Genomic DNA, 16,606 nt, shown 5'->3' with positions numbered 1-16,606 from the left:
TATGTACTGTTTTTTACATCTTTACTCTTACTTTACACTACACTTGTGCGACAGATTTAGCCATTTTTCAGTTTAAATGTTCATGAGGATCTCATCAAATGGGATTCATTAATATAGACATATCCATCTTTCTATCTAAACACTTTCCTCTTGGGATTTGATCTGTAATCTGACTCCTGCTTCTTTGTGCTCGTTCTTTTTTTTTGTTGCAATGAACAAAACGGATCGCAGTTCATAATCTAATTAAAAATTAAAATGAATTAACCACAAAAGAAAACCAGAGAATCCAATTAAACGGGAGATCATTTGTTTATGTTGAATGTTTTAATAATGCAATAGAGTACACAGAGTACTAACGATTATCATGTCTCACATGATGAAAGTATTCCCATCCATTTCCTTCTTATATTATTATCACCCTATAGGAGTAATACTAAATACTAACAACTAATAAATACTTTCAATGTATTCCACATATGTATATATTTCACATCCTCAAATCTTTATTGTTATTGTAAATATTCTTCTCTCTTTTTGCACTATTTTATTTATCTTATTTGCACCATGTATGTTGAGTTGTTGGAGGAGCATGGGATATAAGATTCTCATTGCCAACATATACGTTGTATATGCTGTGCATATGACAAATAAAACCTTGAAACCTCATAACCATCAGTGATGTAACGCAGACTGTAATATAAACACAGGTGCGTCAAATTCTGATAATAACTTCAGGAACATATTACTGAGAGAGCATCCATTGCTCGCACACACAGGTGTTTTCACGTACGGTGCCTAATTAGAGCTCTTCTTTGCACTATGTGTGCAATAACTGACTGTATCTGATTAAGTGGGACAACTCCACCTGTCATCAATCTATAATGTGTGTAATCAGTCACTGTACTTCAGTCTGTCCTCATGTCTAATCGATCTGAAGAATCTGTAACACCTGTGTGGTTAAAACTTCTTGTTGCAAAGAGATTCTCTGATGTGAGGGGATTACTGGGTTTATAATAAAAGGAAGGGTAGTGAAGAAAACGTTTTAATATCGGAAACTTAATATTGGTCATAATTCCTGCTCAATTATAAAGCCACAATCATAATCAGCAGCATTACAGCTGCAGCACTGCCGTCTGTCCACATGGTGGGGACTTTAGCAAACATTAGATGAAGCAGTGAGGCTTAAAGTGTGTTTGCCATGGTATTAAATACTGTAAATATCAGGGTGCTCAAAGGAGTAGACTTACAATGACATGTTGTTAACTTGTCGTTACATTGAAATACATTTTTTGTGACACTTTGGCTTCAGGTTTCAGCCTGGAGAATTCACATGAAGGCTAACATTTATCAAAGGCTCTCCTATAATTTCTCCTCACTTTTTTAGTTTTTTAAAATTTCTCTCCTTGCCTATTGATTTGTACTGTGTCATAGTGTTGAGGACAGTGTAATTAAGACTATTAGTATTACACATATAAATATATCTTGTACTGTTTGGAAAATACATGGAAAATAAATGAAATATCCATGACTTTAAATGTCCCTTTTGATCAACACAAATTGCAAACAGTTGCAATGTTTTTTGCTAGGTATCGTGTACGCGGACAAATAGACAAACAAGTGCAATACACAACAAAATATCGTCTTTATTTATGACCAAGGGATTTTTATCTTATTTGACACATTGAATACAGACACAACAGAAACATGTTTAAATGAGCTCCCTGGAGCTGCTACAAATGATACAATTATATCTGTCTCTCTCTCTCTCTCTCTCTCTCTCTCTCTCTCTCTCCTCTCTCTCTCTATCTCTGTCTCTGTCTCTGTCTCTGTCTCTCTCACTCTCACACACTCTCTCTCTCTCACACACACACACACACACACACACACACACACACACACACACACACACACACACACACACACACACACACACACACACACACACACACACACACACACACACACACACACACACACACAGCTCTAATGATCTACCCTGGGCTGCAGATTATGGCACGTCAAACACAGAGATGATGTCAGATAAGCTGACGGGTCGTCGTCGCTTCTTTCAGGACGTCCAAGCGTCGTCTAGGTGTGTAAACAAACACACACGCGTGGACTATTTCAGACTACCACCTACAACTATGAAGGAACATAAAGGTCATAAATACTAATAACCATAACTTCACGAGTTGTGTGTGTGTGTGTGTGTGTGTGTGTGTGTGTGTGTGTGTGTGTGTGTGTGTGTGTGTGTGTGTGTGTGTGTGTGTGTGTGTGTGTGTTTGGTCCTCCTGATCCTTCTGTTGTGTTGGCAGGTTTTTTCCCCATCAGTCAGGATCAGTGAAGGTGTCTCATCCATGTTCAGTTGTTGTTATTTAGGACCCACCATGAGGCTGTGGAGGAGAAGAACCAGGAAATCAATGAGACTCGGAGCATGCTATCCTCTGCACACTGTGTGTATTTTGTGTATTTGTGTGTCCATGTATGCCATGACAAATGTGTTCAGCTTTGCCCTCTGTGCTGCTAGTGGCTGGTTATTATGTGAAGTGGGTAATGATGCTTGTTAGACAGAATTAGGATCAATTTGATGTAATGATGCAGGAGAATTAACCCAACATATCAACAGACAACTGAGAATGGCCCTTTAATGGGCTGATAACAACTGAGACACTGACCACCATCTCATGGCATTTCCCCAGAGTTGCTCAGTTTTAATACAAAATGACAAAAGTTAGATTGGAGTTTAAAGTAATTTAACTTTCTATTGTTAACTCTAAGTTACATAAACAAATTATTTAAATTAACTAATGAACTGTTTTCTTTGTTGCATTTTTATAATCAAATTTCTCAAAGGTTGAGAATAAACCATGAAGGTCAATATTAATCCAAAGCATGAACATCTGCACTGCCAGTGGGCTGATTGATGATAGACGTCACGTATCAAAGGGCAGCTGAGTCTGAAGAGTTTACCCTTTAAAAGTCTAAGACCAGTCAGGTGAATATTATCTGGATCTTATTAGATTTTTTTATTTGAGTAATGCCAGCGGAAAATCAGCAGGCGCTTTAATGAATGCTCTTACCAGGAACCAACATGGTGCTGATGCTCTCCGGAGTTTCCAGGAAATCGACGTTGCCCCTCTGGAAGGTCTTGCTGTAGTTGGTTTGCAGGTGACTGTGCAGAGGAAACAGACAGGCTCAATCAGTGACCAAGGAGAAGAACAACCAGCTAATTAAACTCCCTGAATAAAGTATCTAATTGAATGATCTTTATTAGGACTTAATAGCACTGACTATTCCTCCTGGGGTCCTCACACAGACAGTCAATCACACATAAATAATTTTACATTTCTTTCCAAAATCACTTCATACTTTTATACCTCAAGTTTGGTTTGCAAACATAAGAACACACATAAAAGCAAATCCAGGATTTTACTTTAGCAACCTTTGAATTTTGAATGAGTGAAACCCTTGTAGGTTCATTGCGCTAATCTGCGTTTTCTGGCATGTTGGGATGAATTGTAATATTCGAGAAAGAGTATTCAAATATATATATGTTTTCTTTCCCCTCTGAATGTGATTATCTATCCTCAAAGTTCCAGCAGCATAGTATTTGGTTTCTTTGAGACATTAAAGTTCATTTTGAATGTTTATTATGGAAAATAACAAAAAAAACAGGGCCACCTTAGATACAAAATAAGAAGTCATATGTTGAAACATGAATGCAATCACAAGAACCTATAACTAGCCTTATTAATTGAATTTTGATCTCAGAACAAGGTTTATGAATTCCTCTCTGTGTCTTTGCCCCTACTGCAGTGATACTTGTGTTCCTCATTAGTTTTTTTTAAGCCTCTCATTTTCACTAAAGTTCTGTCTCTCTCTCTCTCTCTCTCTCTCTCTCTGTCTCTCTCTCTCTCTTCAATCAATTTATAGCAGGCAACGCTACACTAGTCATGAAGCATAGTGTGCTGGCGAATACTTACTTCTTCCACACGTTGTTGTGCTCCCAGAATTCGTAGAGGATGAAGCGTGATTCGTTTGCAAGACGCTGAACTGCGATGCTGCAAAATGCAAAACAGGGGAGAACACAAGTCACGCAATCACTAATTAGTGTGCCACATTATGTCCCCGAGAACATCCTCTCTGCTGAGATGTTTACCACGCTCCGACTGCAAGCAGGCAATTTGAATCCATCAAATATTTTCTTCTGTGGGGTTTTTCCTTTATTTATGATTGCAATAAATGTGTGTACAGATGGTATCCTATCTGAATGCTAAATGCTATGTTTAATGTTAGGACTGTTTTATACTTTTCCTTTTGAATGCATCTTTTTTTCACATGTTGCTCTTCATAATGCAATTTGCAAAGACTGTTAAAAAAGAACACCCATGTCATGTTCTAAATCCCAAGTGATATAAAGTGAGCAAAGATAATTAGAACTGACTGTAGACATCCCGTCTGGGCGCAGGCACACTCCATGTACTGTCTGAGAGCCAAGCGAAAGTCCTCCAGCTCATCCTCCAGCACCGAGAGCTGCCTCTGGACTATCAGGATGTGCTGCGAAGACAAAACACACACACACACACACACACACACACACACACACACACACACACACACACACACACACACACACACACACACACACACACACACACACACACACACACACACACACACACACACACACACACACACACAACATGTGAAGTCAGTGAAGTCAGAAGGTCAGGTTTTGCTTGTGGTGGAGAGAGAATCTGACGGAGCAGGAAGAGATAGAAATACTGACAGTTATCCAAACAAAAACTGGCGACTGATGCACAACTATGGGGCTTTTAGAAATACTGCATTTTTCTCACTCTTCAAATGTAATAATTAAATATCAGAATATACAACGACAGTGTGACTGACAGGGAACGAGAAACAAGGGGACTTACTATAATCATAACAATAAAAAAACCTGCTTATCATTTCCTGTGGCTGACGGGAGGTTTGTGACAGAGGCAGAGGGGCTGATGGGAACAGGAAGTGAATGGTCTGCCTGTTAGCCTGAGGTGTTTGTGTGTGTGTGTGTCTGATAAAATGCCTGAGTAATTTTCTCTAACTTGTTAATTTGGGAGAAACACACACACACACACACACACACACACACACACACACACACACACACACACACACACACACACACACACACACACACACACACACACACACACACACACACACACACACACACACACACACACACACACACACGAGGGGACACGTTCATTACACACACACACACACACCAGAGTCACACAGTGTGTGTGATTTACTCTCAGCACCACATTTATTCCCAGTGACACACACCAATTATGTATTGATTAATTCACACACTCAGATGTCTGCATGATGAGATATTCATACGCATAATTTCCTTTGTGTTCCTGTGAAATGATAATTCTGGTAAAATATTGTAATACTAACTATTGATTAAAAAAAAGGAATGCAAAATGAATGATTTCACATGAACTATTCTCTCTGTAATCGTTTTAATCTTTTGAACTAGTTGGTTTAACAATCTGAAGTTGTTATTAAGCAATGTCTCACAACTTTCTTCTAATGTGTATTGACCAATCAGTGAAGACATTTTTCAGGAAATTAGAAAATAAGCTTAAAGCAGTTAGATACTCAGCAATTTTCCTTCTTTTGTATAAGAAGATGCAGCAGCATTTTAAGTATAGGTCCATAGGGGGGTGAAATATTTAAGATTGAAATCTATCGATACATATATTTGTTTAAACCAAATCTTCTATGAAACAGGAGATTAACTTCCTCACTATGGCTTCTTGCCTCATGAAAACCTCTCATGTGTACTCTGTTACTGTCAGACTGTGTTTGTGTTTCTGAGACATAAATCTGTTTTGGTTAAACAAGCTAAAGCTGACTCAGACTGTGTTTGTAGTCTAATTCAAATACAATTTATTTGACTTCCTTTCCACACCATGCGTTGTTAAAACAGCCTGGAGCCGCATGAGGCACAGTATTCATCTTTTCTAAAATGAAGTGTCTACATCAAGCAGATATATCAAGTGAAATGTCCAAAAAAACATCACTCGATATTTTAAACAGGCCCTATTATGGGGTTTTCCCTTTCCTATGTGTAATATGTTTTTGTGCATAAAAATGGTTTGCAATAGCTAAAATCCCAAAGTTCCCTCCAGAGGGAGTTTCTCTCCCACACCACCCACCCCTGCCTGAAACGCTTCTATTGGACTCCTTTGTTTACTTCTGTAACATCGAAACATCACTATGTAAAACTCGCCATTCAATTGGCTAGAGCTCAGACACATTGTGTGTGATAGGTTAAGGGGTGGGAGATCTCAAAGTGGTTGACCAATCCCGAGAGAGCCGGCCACCTAACCAATCAGGGCAGACTCTGATTTTTCGCTCTGTTTACAGACAGAGGGTGAAAAGTGGTGCTGCAGCACAGGCAGTATGCAAAAAATAAAGAGCTTTTTGAACATTAAAGCATGGAGAGATGTCTCAGTAGAGACACAAAATCTTTATGAAACCTGAAAATAAGAGTCATAGGGCCCCAGTAATATGTGAAATGGAAACTGAACTTTACCTCCCACATTTACTTTTTTACATTTCTGTAACCTAAACCTCCTTTCAGTTGTTCAACATAATATGTGTATCCATCTTTATGCATTAAATATAATTTTTGTATCATTTACCCAAATACTTCTGGTAGTATTGGTGTTAGGATTCCATTTTTTAGGCAGCTATAAAAAAAAGAGCTCAATTTCAATTGACTATATTATGTTCTTCCACCTCACACTGATATCCTCTGGTGAATGTGTGTGCACGTGTGTGTGTGTGTGTGTGTGTGTGTGTGTGTGTGTGTGTGTGTGTGTGCGTGCGTGCGTGTGCGTGTGTGTTGGTCAGCTGTGTCGCACGGTATTTGGAGTCTATCAGCCGTGAAATGAGTGATATGAAGCTCGAGCACAAATAACAGTCTCCCTTAGCTTTGGCATGAGGATGCGGTGATGACACAGGGAATACAAACATGCACATAAACACATCGAAAACACACAAACTATAAACAAGCCCAAGCCTGGAAGATCTAATCATCCAGTATAGGTTTATGTACACACATGGTATGCGCACATATATGTTGTGTTATTAAAGTGTTTTATAGATCTTTAAGGACATACCCAGACATACTTACTCAGACATATACTCTCTGTCTCTCACACGTACGTCTAATCATTCGTTTTCAAAAGAAATATTACAGATAAAGAAAGACAGTGCGGAGGGAGCCAGGTTTCAGCCCTCCTGTTGCTATGACAACTGCTAAGTGGTTATTATCAGTAAAAAGTGTGTGAACAGAGATAGGGTCACGGCAGCAGCAACAGAAGAAAAGTAAATTAAAGTCAAAGAAAACTAACCGCTTTGCTCTCCAAGACCTCCTCCTCAACGGGCTCCAGGCGAATCTCCTGCAGGACAAATGAACATTTATACCGTGCCCTGAGGAGGCACGTCTTGCACCATCGCTATCTAAATGTATTAAACCTTCAGTAAGTGGCCCCTTGGAAGCAGCAGAAATGCAAACTATATTTAAATTAGATGATCAAATGATCAGACATGTTTTGAAAGGCACAAACCCAACTAACCAAAATGACCATGTGATCATTTTTCTTTTTATAGTTTCGCCCCCATTTCACGGCCTGCCCTAGATCCATCCCTTTTATACATGGATGGTGTGAACCAGCTGGTCACAAGAGGTTGACGTTTGCTGTTCAGAAATTACCCATAGTATGTGCCTGCACAAATCATTATCATTTAGATAAGTTGTGTTGCTATTAAATCAAAAAAATGTGCTCATTTGCATTTCTGGTGGCAGAAATCAGCAGAAATCATTATCACCTGCTGGTCAGCAAACAACATGGAAAGAGAGCAATTATATAAAATAAGAGCGCAATCAAATCACTTGTGAAGATAACAAAATATCGGCGAGAGGAGAAAACATGTCATGTAATTGCTTGTGTTTTATATAATATTTCACAAGTTGGAAATAAGTTCTATAAGTCAATAATTTGAAGGAAAAAACGAGAGCGGAAAAAAGAAGATAAGAAGATAGGATAAAAAGGTAAACATTATCTGTCTGTGGTAAATGCAGAGGTGGGAAGTAACTAAGTACATCTACGCAAGTATACTTAAGAACAATTTTGAGGGACTTGTACTTTACTCGAGTATTTCAATCTAATGCTTCTTTGTACTTCGGCGATTCAGAGTAAAATGGTATACTTTTACTCCACTACATTTGTTTAATACCTTTAGTTACTTTTCCAGATTTGGATTAATGATGTCAAATACAATCAACACTAAAATCAGACTTTAGTTACACCTTGAGTAAATTCACAAGCTACCCTGCAATATATAAAGTCATTAAACTAGCCGCACCTTTACCAGATTTGAAAACATATCAGGTATATTATTCTGAAACGGACCAATCTGCATAATGACTACTTTTACTGTCGGTACTTTAAGTATACTTGATGCTAATACTTTTTGTACTTTTACTTGAGTAATATTTTGATTGCAGGACTTTTACTTATAGCAAAGTATTAGTACACTCTGGTACTTCTAAGTTTACTTGAGTGCAAGATCAGAGTACTTCTTCCACCTCTGAGTAGAAGTGTATATTAGTTTTACTTTCTCCTCACATGAATTGTATTCCCAGATGTATTATTTGTGCTATAAGTGCTATAAAGCATCCCAAAAAGTCAACAAAAAATCAAATGAATCAGATTTCAGATTCCCATGTAATGTTCAAACAGGCAGATTGTTGCTCTAAGAGTTTGAAAGAAGTCCATATTCCCTGCACACGCTGCATATGTGTACGTGTTTGTGCGTAGGAGGTGTGGTTGAGTTAATTTGTTAATATTGTAAGTTCACTCAATCAGTGTTTATTCTGAGAAGGCAATGTAAATACCAGATGGCTGTGATAGTGAGAGGACCGTAAAGATGTAAATTATAGATGGAAAGAAGCGGAAGGAGGCAGGAGGAGAGTATGGAAAGTGTTCAAATAAAAGGATAACCTTTTTCTCTAGACGGTCGATAAGCCTCTGCAGTCTGTTGACCTGGACTAACCACTGGCTGTCTTCTTCATAAACACCTATAGAAACAGAGAGGATAGGATTCAGACATGAAGAGGGAACAACAAAAGGTTGAGGGGATGAAAGGTGCTGCATACATCGACTGTATTTCAAAATCCTTTTCCTCAATTGATTGTTTGAACGGAATACCTCGAAAATAGTGGCGGCATCCCAGAGGGCATTTCAAGATTTTCTTTCATGTAAAGCAATACACAAAACATGCCAATCAATTGAAAAGCTTTGAGGCACCAACGCTTATAGAGGTTCAAATATCTCCTAGCAACCATCAACGGTGTTACAGTGGAAGTTAATGGAGAACTGACTGTGTGGAAAAAATTGACAATACAAACAACAACAACGATGCTGGGAAAATAAAATATTCCAGGTCAAATCTTTGGGTCTGTTACATTAAACTGTGCAATTGAATACGAGTTATATTCAAGTTCCTTTTGTTTTGATTGAACACATTTATGCAGATTCTTCCTATCTCTGAAAAGAGTTGACAACTCCTGCGTCATTAAATATGACGATGACGTTTATCCTGGAACCATTCTTGAGGTCAATGAGACGCATGCAAAAGTCACATGCATGCACAAGGCTGGGAAAAATTGGTTCTACAGGCCAATTCGTGAGGACACTTTATGGTATCCCTTTGATGATGTCCTCAGAATCATCCCACAACCTACCCAAGTGACAGCGCGCCATGTTGAAATAGACAAAGAAATATGGTCTGAAATTGCTGAATAATTCTTACTGCAGGGACTGGGGGCAGGGTGCATTTGTTATTTTGTTGCATTCTTATTGATCAAATCAATTATCAAATCAATGATTTTATAGATGAACAGGATGGTGGGGTGGAGGGGGGTGTTATATTGTGATATTGACAACATGTAAACAAATTAACAACTTAACATTTTCAACTTTATAGATGTTCTGATGCAGTCTACCAGTTAATGTACGATGTGTTCACATTTTTGAAAGACAAGTTTTTACAATTTCCCTCAGAATCATCCCACAACCTACCAAAGTGCCAACGCGCCATGTTGAAATAGACAAAGAAATATGGTCTGAAATTGCTGAATATTTTTTTATGCAGGGACTATTATTTTGTTGCATTGTTATTGATCAAATCAATGAGTTTATAGATGAACAGGATGGTGGCCTACAAGTGGGTTGGGGATGGAGGGGGTTCGTTATATTGTGATTTTGTGATATTGACAATGTAAACAAATTTACAACTTAAAATGTACAACTTTATAGATGTTGCTACCAGTCATGTAAAATGTGTTCACATTTTTTAAAGACAAGTTTTTAAAATTGCAATGTTACTGGTTTGGACTTTAGTTCATGGTGTGTCAACTCTGTTATGTCAACTCTGTTCGAGTCACGTCAACTCTGTTTGTCCTATGTTTTGTTAAAAAAAAAAGACAATTAAATGCATTTTATTGTCAACAAAAAAACAGAAGATGTGTCATGACTAACTTACTCATTACAGGACATTTCTAAGCATTTGATTAATTTTTAAATCTATAATTATGAGAAAATGAAAGGGCCCTTGGCAACTTTTCAATGAAACGTCTCAGTGTTTTAACTCCTGAAAAAATAATATTAATCCTAGAAAGCTTAAGTTTTAATTAATTGATATAGGGACAAATGTTCTCTCAGGGAAGACATCATTTAAACATGTATTGCATTTTAGTACAATAAATATTCAACCCACTTTGTCCATAACAGAGTTGACAGATTTTACTCTTAGTTCACCGATTATCTGTTAAAACATTAAAATTCTTACATGATTAAGCGTGGCAAATACTGGAAGAGTAAAATATAAAGTATTCTCTCTGAGAAATGAAAGAAAAAAATACAGAAAAAAACTTTTTTTTTTCACTCTTGTCTAAACTCAAAATGTACCCACAATTCTGAATTGACCCATTATGTGTAACTTTGTCCAGCAGTGGCTCAGTCAGTAGAGGCGAACAGACTTGAAATATGGAAGGTGGACTGCTACTTGGAGAGGTCCCAGTTCACCTCCTAGGCCCTGCTGTGGTGCCCTTGAGCAAGGCACCGGACACCTCCAATCCCCCCTCCCCATTGCTCCCCGGGCGCTGCACGATAGCTGCCGACTGCTCCTAGTACTAGGATGGGTTAAATGCAGAGGACCAATTTCACTGTGTGTGCTCTGCTGTGTGCATGTATGTGATAATAAAGAGGGTTTCATCCTCCGATTCTATCTATCTTCTAACATGTTGGCTCAGACAGGTGACGCAACAGTCGCCCTTTTTGTTGCGGCTTGTGCTTTGATGTCAGTCTGGTGTGTTTGGATCTTTAACTAAAATTCACCTGGACTCATAACGGTGTCCTTAAAACTGGAGCTGGAATTCTTCAATATGACTTGTGATTCAGTGTTAACAGAAATGTCACCAAATATTTAATAATAATATATAAATCAATGCACCTATCATCCACCATAAATGAAGTCTAATTTTTAAAATAAAATGACTCTATTTGAAATATAATACTTTTCATATCGCCCAATACTGAATTATATCTACTGTGTACTGCATCTGCTGGTACGCATTATGACAACATTTTCTTATTTACAATAAAAGTTCACACTCGCAGGACATGGGGATTTGAGACAGAGGTCTTTCTTCACCTATAACCTCTATCTGCAGCACAGGGAAAGTACCAGAGCATTTTAAAGCTTTAGATCTACCCCCAGCAGCACACGAGAACACAACTCTCCACTTCAATCTCCCTCTCTTTCTCACACTCCAGTTTCTCTCTCACACCTACACGACCTCCCTACCCCCTCCTGTGCTCGGCTTCACCGGACTGTGGAGACACATTGCCTCTGGCCGAGCAGCTTTTTTACCTCCAGCAGCTACCAGGCAACACAACTCAGGAGTGGAGCGCTACAATGTGAAAAACAGGATGCACTGATTATTTATTCATACAAACTCAGCTTTAGACAGCAGAAAATATAAACCCACCTGAATTGACGAGACTGAGGAGAGGGTTGTTGGGAGACAGACTGCTGTTCCTCTGAAGCCTTCGATTGGAGCGACGACCTGACCACTGGATGGACAAAACCTCTGGCTTCAGCGGGCCCTGCCTGGAGTCAAATCAGAGAGATATTTATCAGAATTATCAGAATATTGTGCTGCATTGGACACACCACATCAATGTGTCCAAATAAAACAGCTGACATGGATTTGGTCTCCACTGTCTCTCTGTTCACTACACATAAAAGCACCTGAGCAGGAAGGGCAATATGAACATTGTATAAATTCAAAAGTGAAAACGTAAGGGAGAACTTCTAATATGTATTTCCTTTTTGTCTTACAATTTAAGATGCACCAGGTGTCCAAAGTACACAGTTTAATGAATGGATGTTGGTGTAGGTGTAGGTCTGACAGTGATGCTAATGCCAGGGACAAGGTATGTGCAGCCGCAGGGAGACATCACCTACGATTTAGTTTTGTGGTGTCAAGTTGTTCAGTCCTGTATTTTGAGAAGTCCTTAGGGGTTCTGAGAGGATGTGTGTGCACAGTTGAATGCATTCATGTAGGTGAGTTTTGTGCAAATTGTAGAGCATGAACATTAAAAATTAAAACAGCTATTCAACACGATGGTCTCTTAAGAATCTTTATCAGCAAATCCTTATGAGGCCTTTCACATTGTTCACTATATCACCAGGGTGCAAATAGCATCTGCATTTATCGGAGTGAAGCAAGGGTTTTTATATCTGAAAAGGTGGGTGTATGTTAAAATAAAGGCTGTAAATTAATTATATCATAATGAAATGAAAACAGTTTTTTAAGACGGGCAAATAGCACCTGACTAAGAATTATTAACTGGATAATCAATTTTGTCATAGACTTCTATACAATCTGACTTATTTTTGAACCATGGCTTTTATCGACTGATCTTTATTTAGCAACTGGATTTTAGTGTGAACGTAACAGTGCATACAGAGTGAGTTGTTAGGAGCAGGATGTAATCAGGACCCAGAATAAAGAGCGTGGGGTATAAAAGAATAAACAAAAAGCAACTTTTATGAAATAAAAGCTGTTCTACAAACACTAGAACAATTAACGAGCAGGCATGATCAACAAAAAGAAAAAAGGAACAAACTAAAACTAAAACAAACCAGGAATACTTGGAGGGCAGAGGAGGGAAAACACAATATGTAAGACACAAGGAGAAAATAAACGTCAAAATAAAACAGGAAACTAAAACTAAGATCGTGACATGAGATAACCACTGATCTGTCATTTAAAATTCTAAAACCCAGTCAGCTAATTCAGAACAGTTTATGTTATAGTTGACTGCGGTTGCTTCATGTGACACCACTTACTATATTAGTAAACTGTAGTATTTGTAATGTTCAAATGCTCCTTTTCAAATATGGTAGTCAATCAGTTTAATTATTGCTCCAGTGAAATGAATGCAAGATATATGGAGGAGGAGGATCGGTGGCTGGTCCCCGTTGATGTTTTAGTGAGTCATAATGTATTCTCGGCTTTGAAGCAGCTTTAATAACTCTAATCCATCTGAGACCAGTATTAGAGCAAAGATCAGTGGCCGATGCATCATCAAGTGACTCCAAAAGCCTATTGAGACTGAGTGTCAAAGCCAGAAAGGGATTACTGAAAGGATTTGAATGATGATACAAGTTAATGATGCATATAAGAATAATCTAAAGGGCAGATAATTTATTACATAGAAGACAGCAATACCGCTTCTGAAGTGAACCGCACAAGGTATGAATACAAAGCTGCATGTTCAGGTCTGAGTCATACCATGCATCCATGAATAAAAATCAGCTCCTGTTTGTCCTCTTCACACATACAAGAAATGTCCATAGAATCCAATTTAGAACCACAACAGAAACAGTGGTTGCATTTAGATGCACGGGGGAATAATTCAACTGTGCTTGAGAAGGATGTCGGAGGAGAGGCTGCTGCTCTGGGAGCGAGGGACAGTCACACTTTGAGATGACATGGCTGAAGAAACATTTAGAGGAGGTGAGGAAAGAAAAGCAAGTCGCTGTCGGAAGACGTTGTCCAAGCCCATCATTAAGTGTCAAACTGGTCACAGTGAGAAAAGGGACACCAGAATATCTTACATTTAAATTTTGCCAAAAACATGTCGAACTGGAAGAAATTGGCAGAAAAATCCCCGCTTGGCTGTGGAAGCTGCAGCTGGAAACACGGACTCTAATTGCACATTTTAACTTTTAATTATATGTATTTTTAATTCTTTAAATAGAATATAACATGAACACTGACTTTACCTGCAGGACACACACACACACAACCTCAGAATGCATAAAATAAGCTCTGGCAAAACAAAGTTGTGATGCCTGCAGTAAATGTTCCCAAATGAACACCATTTTCATGATTTTTGAAGCATAAATAAAAATTGCCAGAAGTAAAAAGCTAACATTGGGTGTTATTGAACTAAACCACCTTCACATTACTTCAATCACTAGGCTAAAGGTGGATACTTGTTGGGGATGATGTTTAGTGGTCTTATTCAGCCATTTAAAAGCAACTTCCTATGACACATAAAAGCCTCGACTTTCCCGAGGGTTTTTCCTGACGTATTTTATGTTTTAGAATAAAACATCTGGAAGTGCTAAAACATTAACTCATTTCCTGGCTCTAAAAATCTTTTACACAGAGAAACATTACTATTGATTTGGAGTTTGTGTACACCTGGCTCCTGTACATCAGAAATGATCTCACTTCCTTGTCATCCTAGCTGAGTACCAAGCTAGTTGATATCTTGTTGTGCTGCCTGTTGTGACAGGAAATGAGGCTGATGGGAGCCACAAGACTGAACCGACACACTAAAGTTGTGGATAGTAAAACCAAAACAACGACTTGAAAAATTATGAGTTTAGACGAAAGACAGGGTTGTTAATATCTGCATGGTGGGTTCATTTTCAAATCTCACTGTCAATTTACAAAGTGAGTTAATACATTATGAGATTAATTAATTTCAAAAAGGTCCTTTTATTGTACTTTATTTACAACTGCAGTGAATATATAATCGGTTTATGTCTGTGTTTTTTTTGTCCTCCATGTTACTTTCTCTAAAATCTTTATAATTTCTGTTGTTGTATATTTAATTCTATTAATAATAATAATAATAATAATAATAATAATAATAATAATAATAATGTCAATTTATTGGATTTATTTAGTGCCTTTCCAGGCGCTCAAAACGCTTTACAATTACATATAACTGAATTAAGCCTAACATCACCAAGCCAAATGCCAATGGAGTGGTGTAAAGCACGCCGCCACTGGACTCTGGAGCAGTGGAAACGTGTTCTGTGGAGTGACCAATCACGCTTCTCTATCTGTCAGTCTGATGGACAAGTCTGGGTTTGGTGACTGCCAGGAGTTACCTGCCTGACTGCATTTTGCCAACTGTAAAGTTTGGTGGAGGAGGGATAATGCTAATGGGATGGTTTTTCTGTGGTTGGCCCGGGCCCCTTAGTTCCAGTGAAGGGGATTCTTAATGCTCCATCTAACCGAGTTATTCTGAGCAATTCTATGCTTCCAACTTTGTGGAAACAGTTTGGGGAAGGCCCTTTTCTGTTCCAGCATGACTGTGCCCCAGTGAACAAAGCAAGGTCCATAAAGGCCTGGGTGGATGAGCTTGGTGTGGAAGAACTTGACGGCCCGCACACAGCACTGACTTCAACCTCACTGAACACCTTCGGGATGAACTAGAACGGAGATTGCGAGACAGGCCCTCTCGTACAACATCAGTGACTGACCTCACAAATGCTCTTCTGGACAAATGCGCAACAATTCCCACAGACACACTCCAACATCTTATAGAAAACCTTCCCAGAAGAGTGGAAGCTGCAAAGGGGGGGGAGTAACTTCATATTAAGGCCTAAGAATTTGGAATGGGATGTCATAAAAGCTCCTGTAGTTGTAAAGTGTAGGTGTCCTAATACTATATAGTGTATGTATAAAATATTATAAACTATTGTTGAAATAGCAGGAAGAGGACATTTAAAAGGGCAGGAACCTGTTGTTGCTCAGTACCTTGGATGAAAGCATCATTTAAATCTTAAACGAGGACGCAAATTAGAGAGTGCGGTTTGTATAAAATTGTCACAGTAAATGTGAGAGCCATAATTATAGGTGCCATTGTACAATACAATTTGTCCAAGTTTTAAGGACTAATTGTATGTGTGACATTTTGTTCTTACTTCTCCTGGCGAGTCTGCTCGGCGGTGGTTTCCATGGCGCACTCGAGAGAGCTTTGAAGCGAGTGAAGCTGATTGGTCGTCTCCTTCAGCAGGAAGCGGGTCACAAACTGCTCAAGGTGGGTGGACTCCTGATAATCCTGTCGATTAGGAGAAGAAAATGAAGTGGGGGAGTGAGAGTGGGAGGAATAATAGAAAGAAAAGATATTTCCCATGTAATCAG

The 16,606-nt window shown here is 38.6% G+C and overlaps 1 protein-coding gene across 1 annotated transcript in view; it reads right to left on the bottom strand.

Annotated features, from left to right (window-relative positions):
* Positions 1-1,869: 1,869 nt before the first annotated feature.
* Positions 1,870-16,606, bottom strand: part of necab1 (N-terminal EF-hand calcium binding protein 1) — a 28,034-nt gene continuing 13,297 nt past the window's right edge. Inside the window, exons 6-13 of the mRNA XM_063899489.1 lie at positions 16,387-16,523; positions 12,140-12,261; positions 9,090-9,166; positions 7,437-7,484; positions 4,445-4,557; positions 3,984-4,061; positions 3,081-3,172; positions 1,870-2,393 (exon numbers count right to left, since the gene is read on the bottom strand). Of these exons, the coding sequence (XP_063755559.1) occupies positions 2,362-2,393; positions 3,081-3,172; positions 3,984-4,061; positions 4,445-4,557; positions 7,437-7,484; positions 9,090-9,166; positions 12,140-12,261; positions 16,387-16,523 (699 nt within the window). The 3' untranslated portion in view covers positions 1,870-2,361. The remainder of the gene's footprint in view (positions 2,394-3,080; positions 3,173-3,983; positions 4,062-4,444; positions 4,558-7,436; positions 7,485-9,089; positions 9,167-12,139; positions 12,262-16,386; positions 16,524-16,606) is intronic.

Source organism: Eleginops maclovinus, chromosome 13 (genome assembly GCF_036324505.1).
Source record: "Eleginops maclovinus isolate JMC-PN-2008 ecotype Puerto Natales chromosome 13, JC_Emac_rtc_rv5, whole genome shotgun sequence".
NCBI classification, from domain to species: Eukaryota; Metazoa; Chordata; class Actinopteri; order Perciformes; family Eleginopidae; genus Eleginops; species Eleginops maclovinus.
This window is presented reverse-complemented; position numbering and strand designations above follow the sequence as displayed.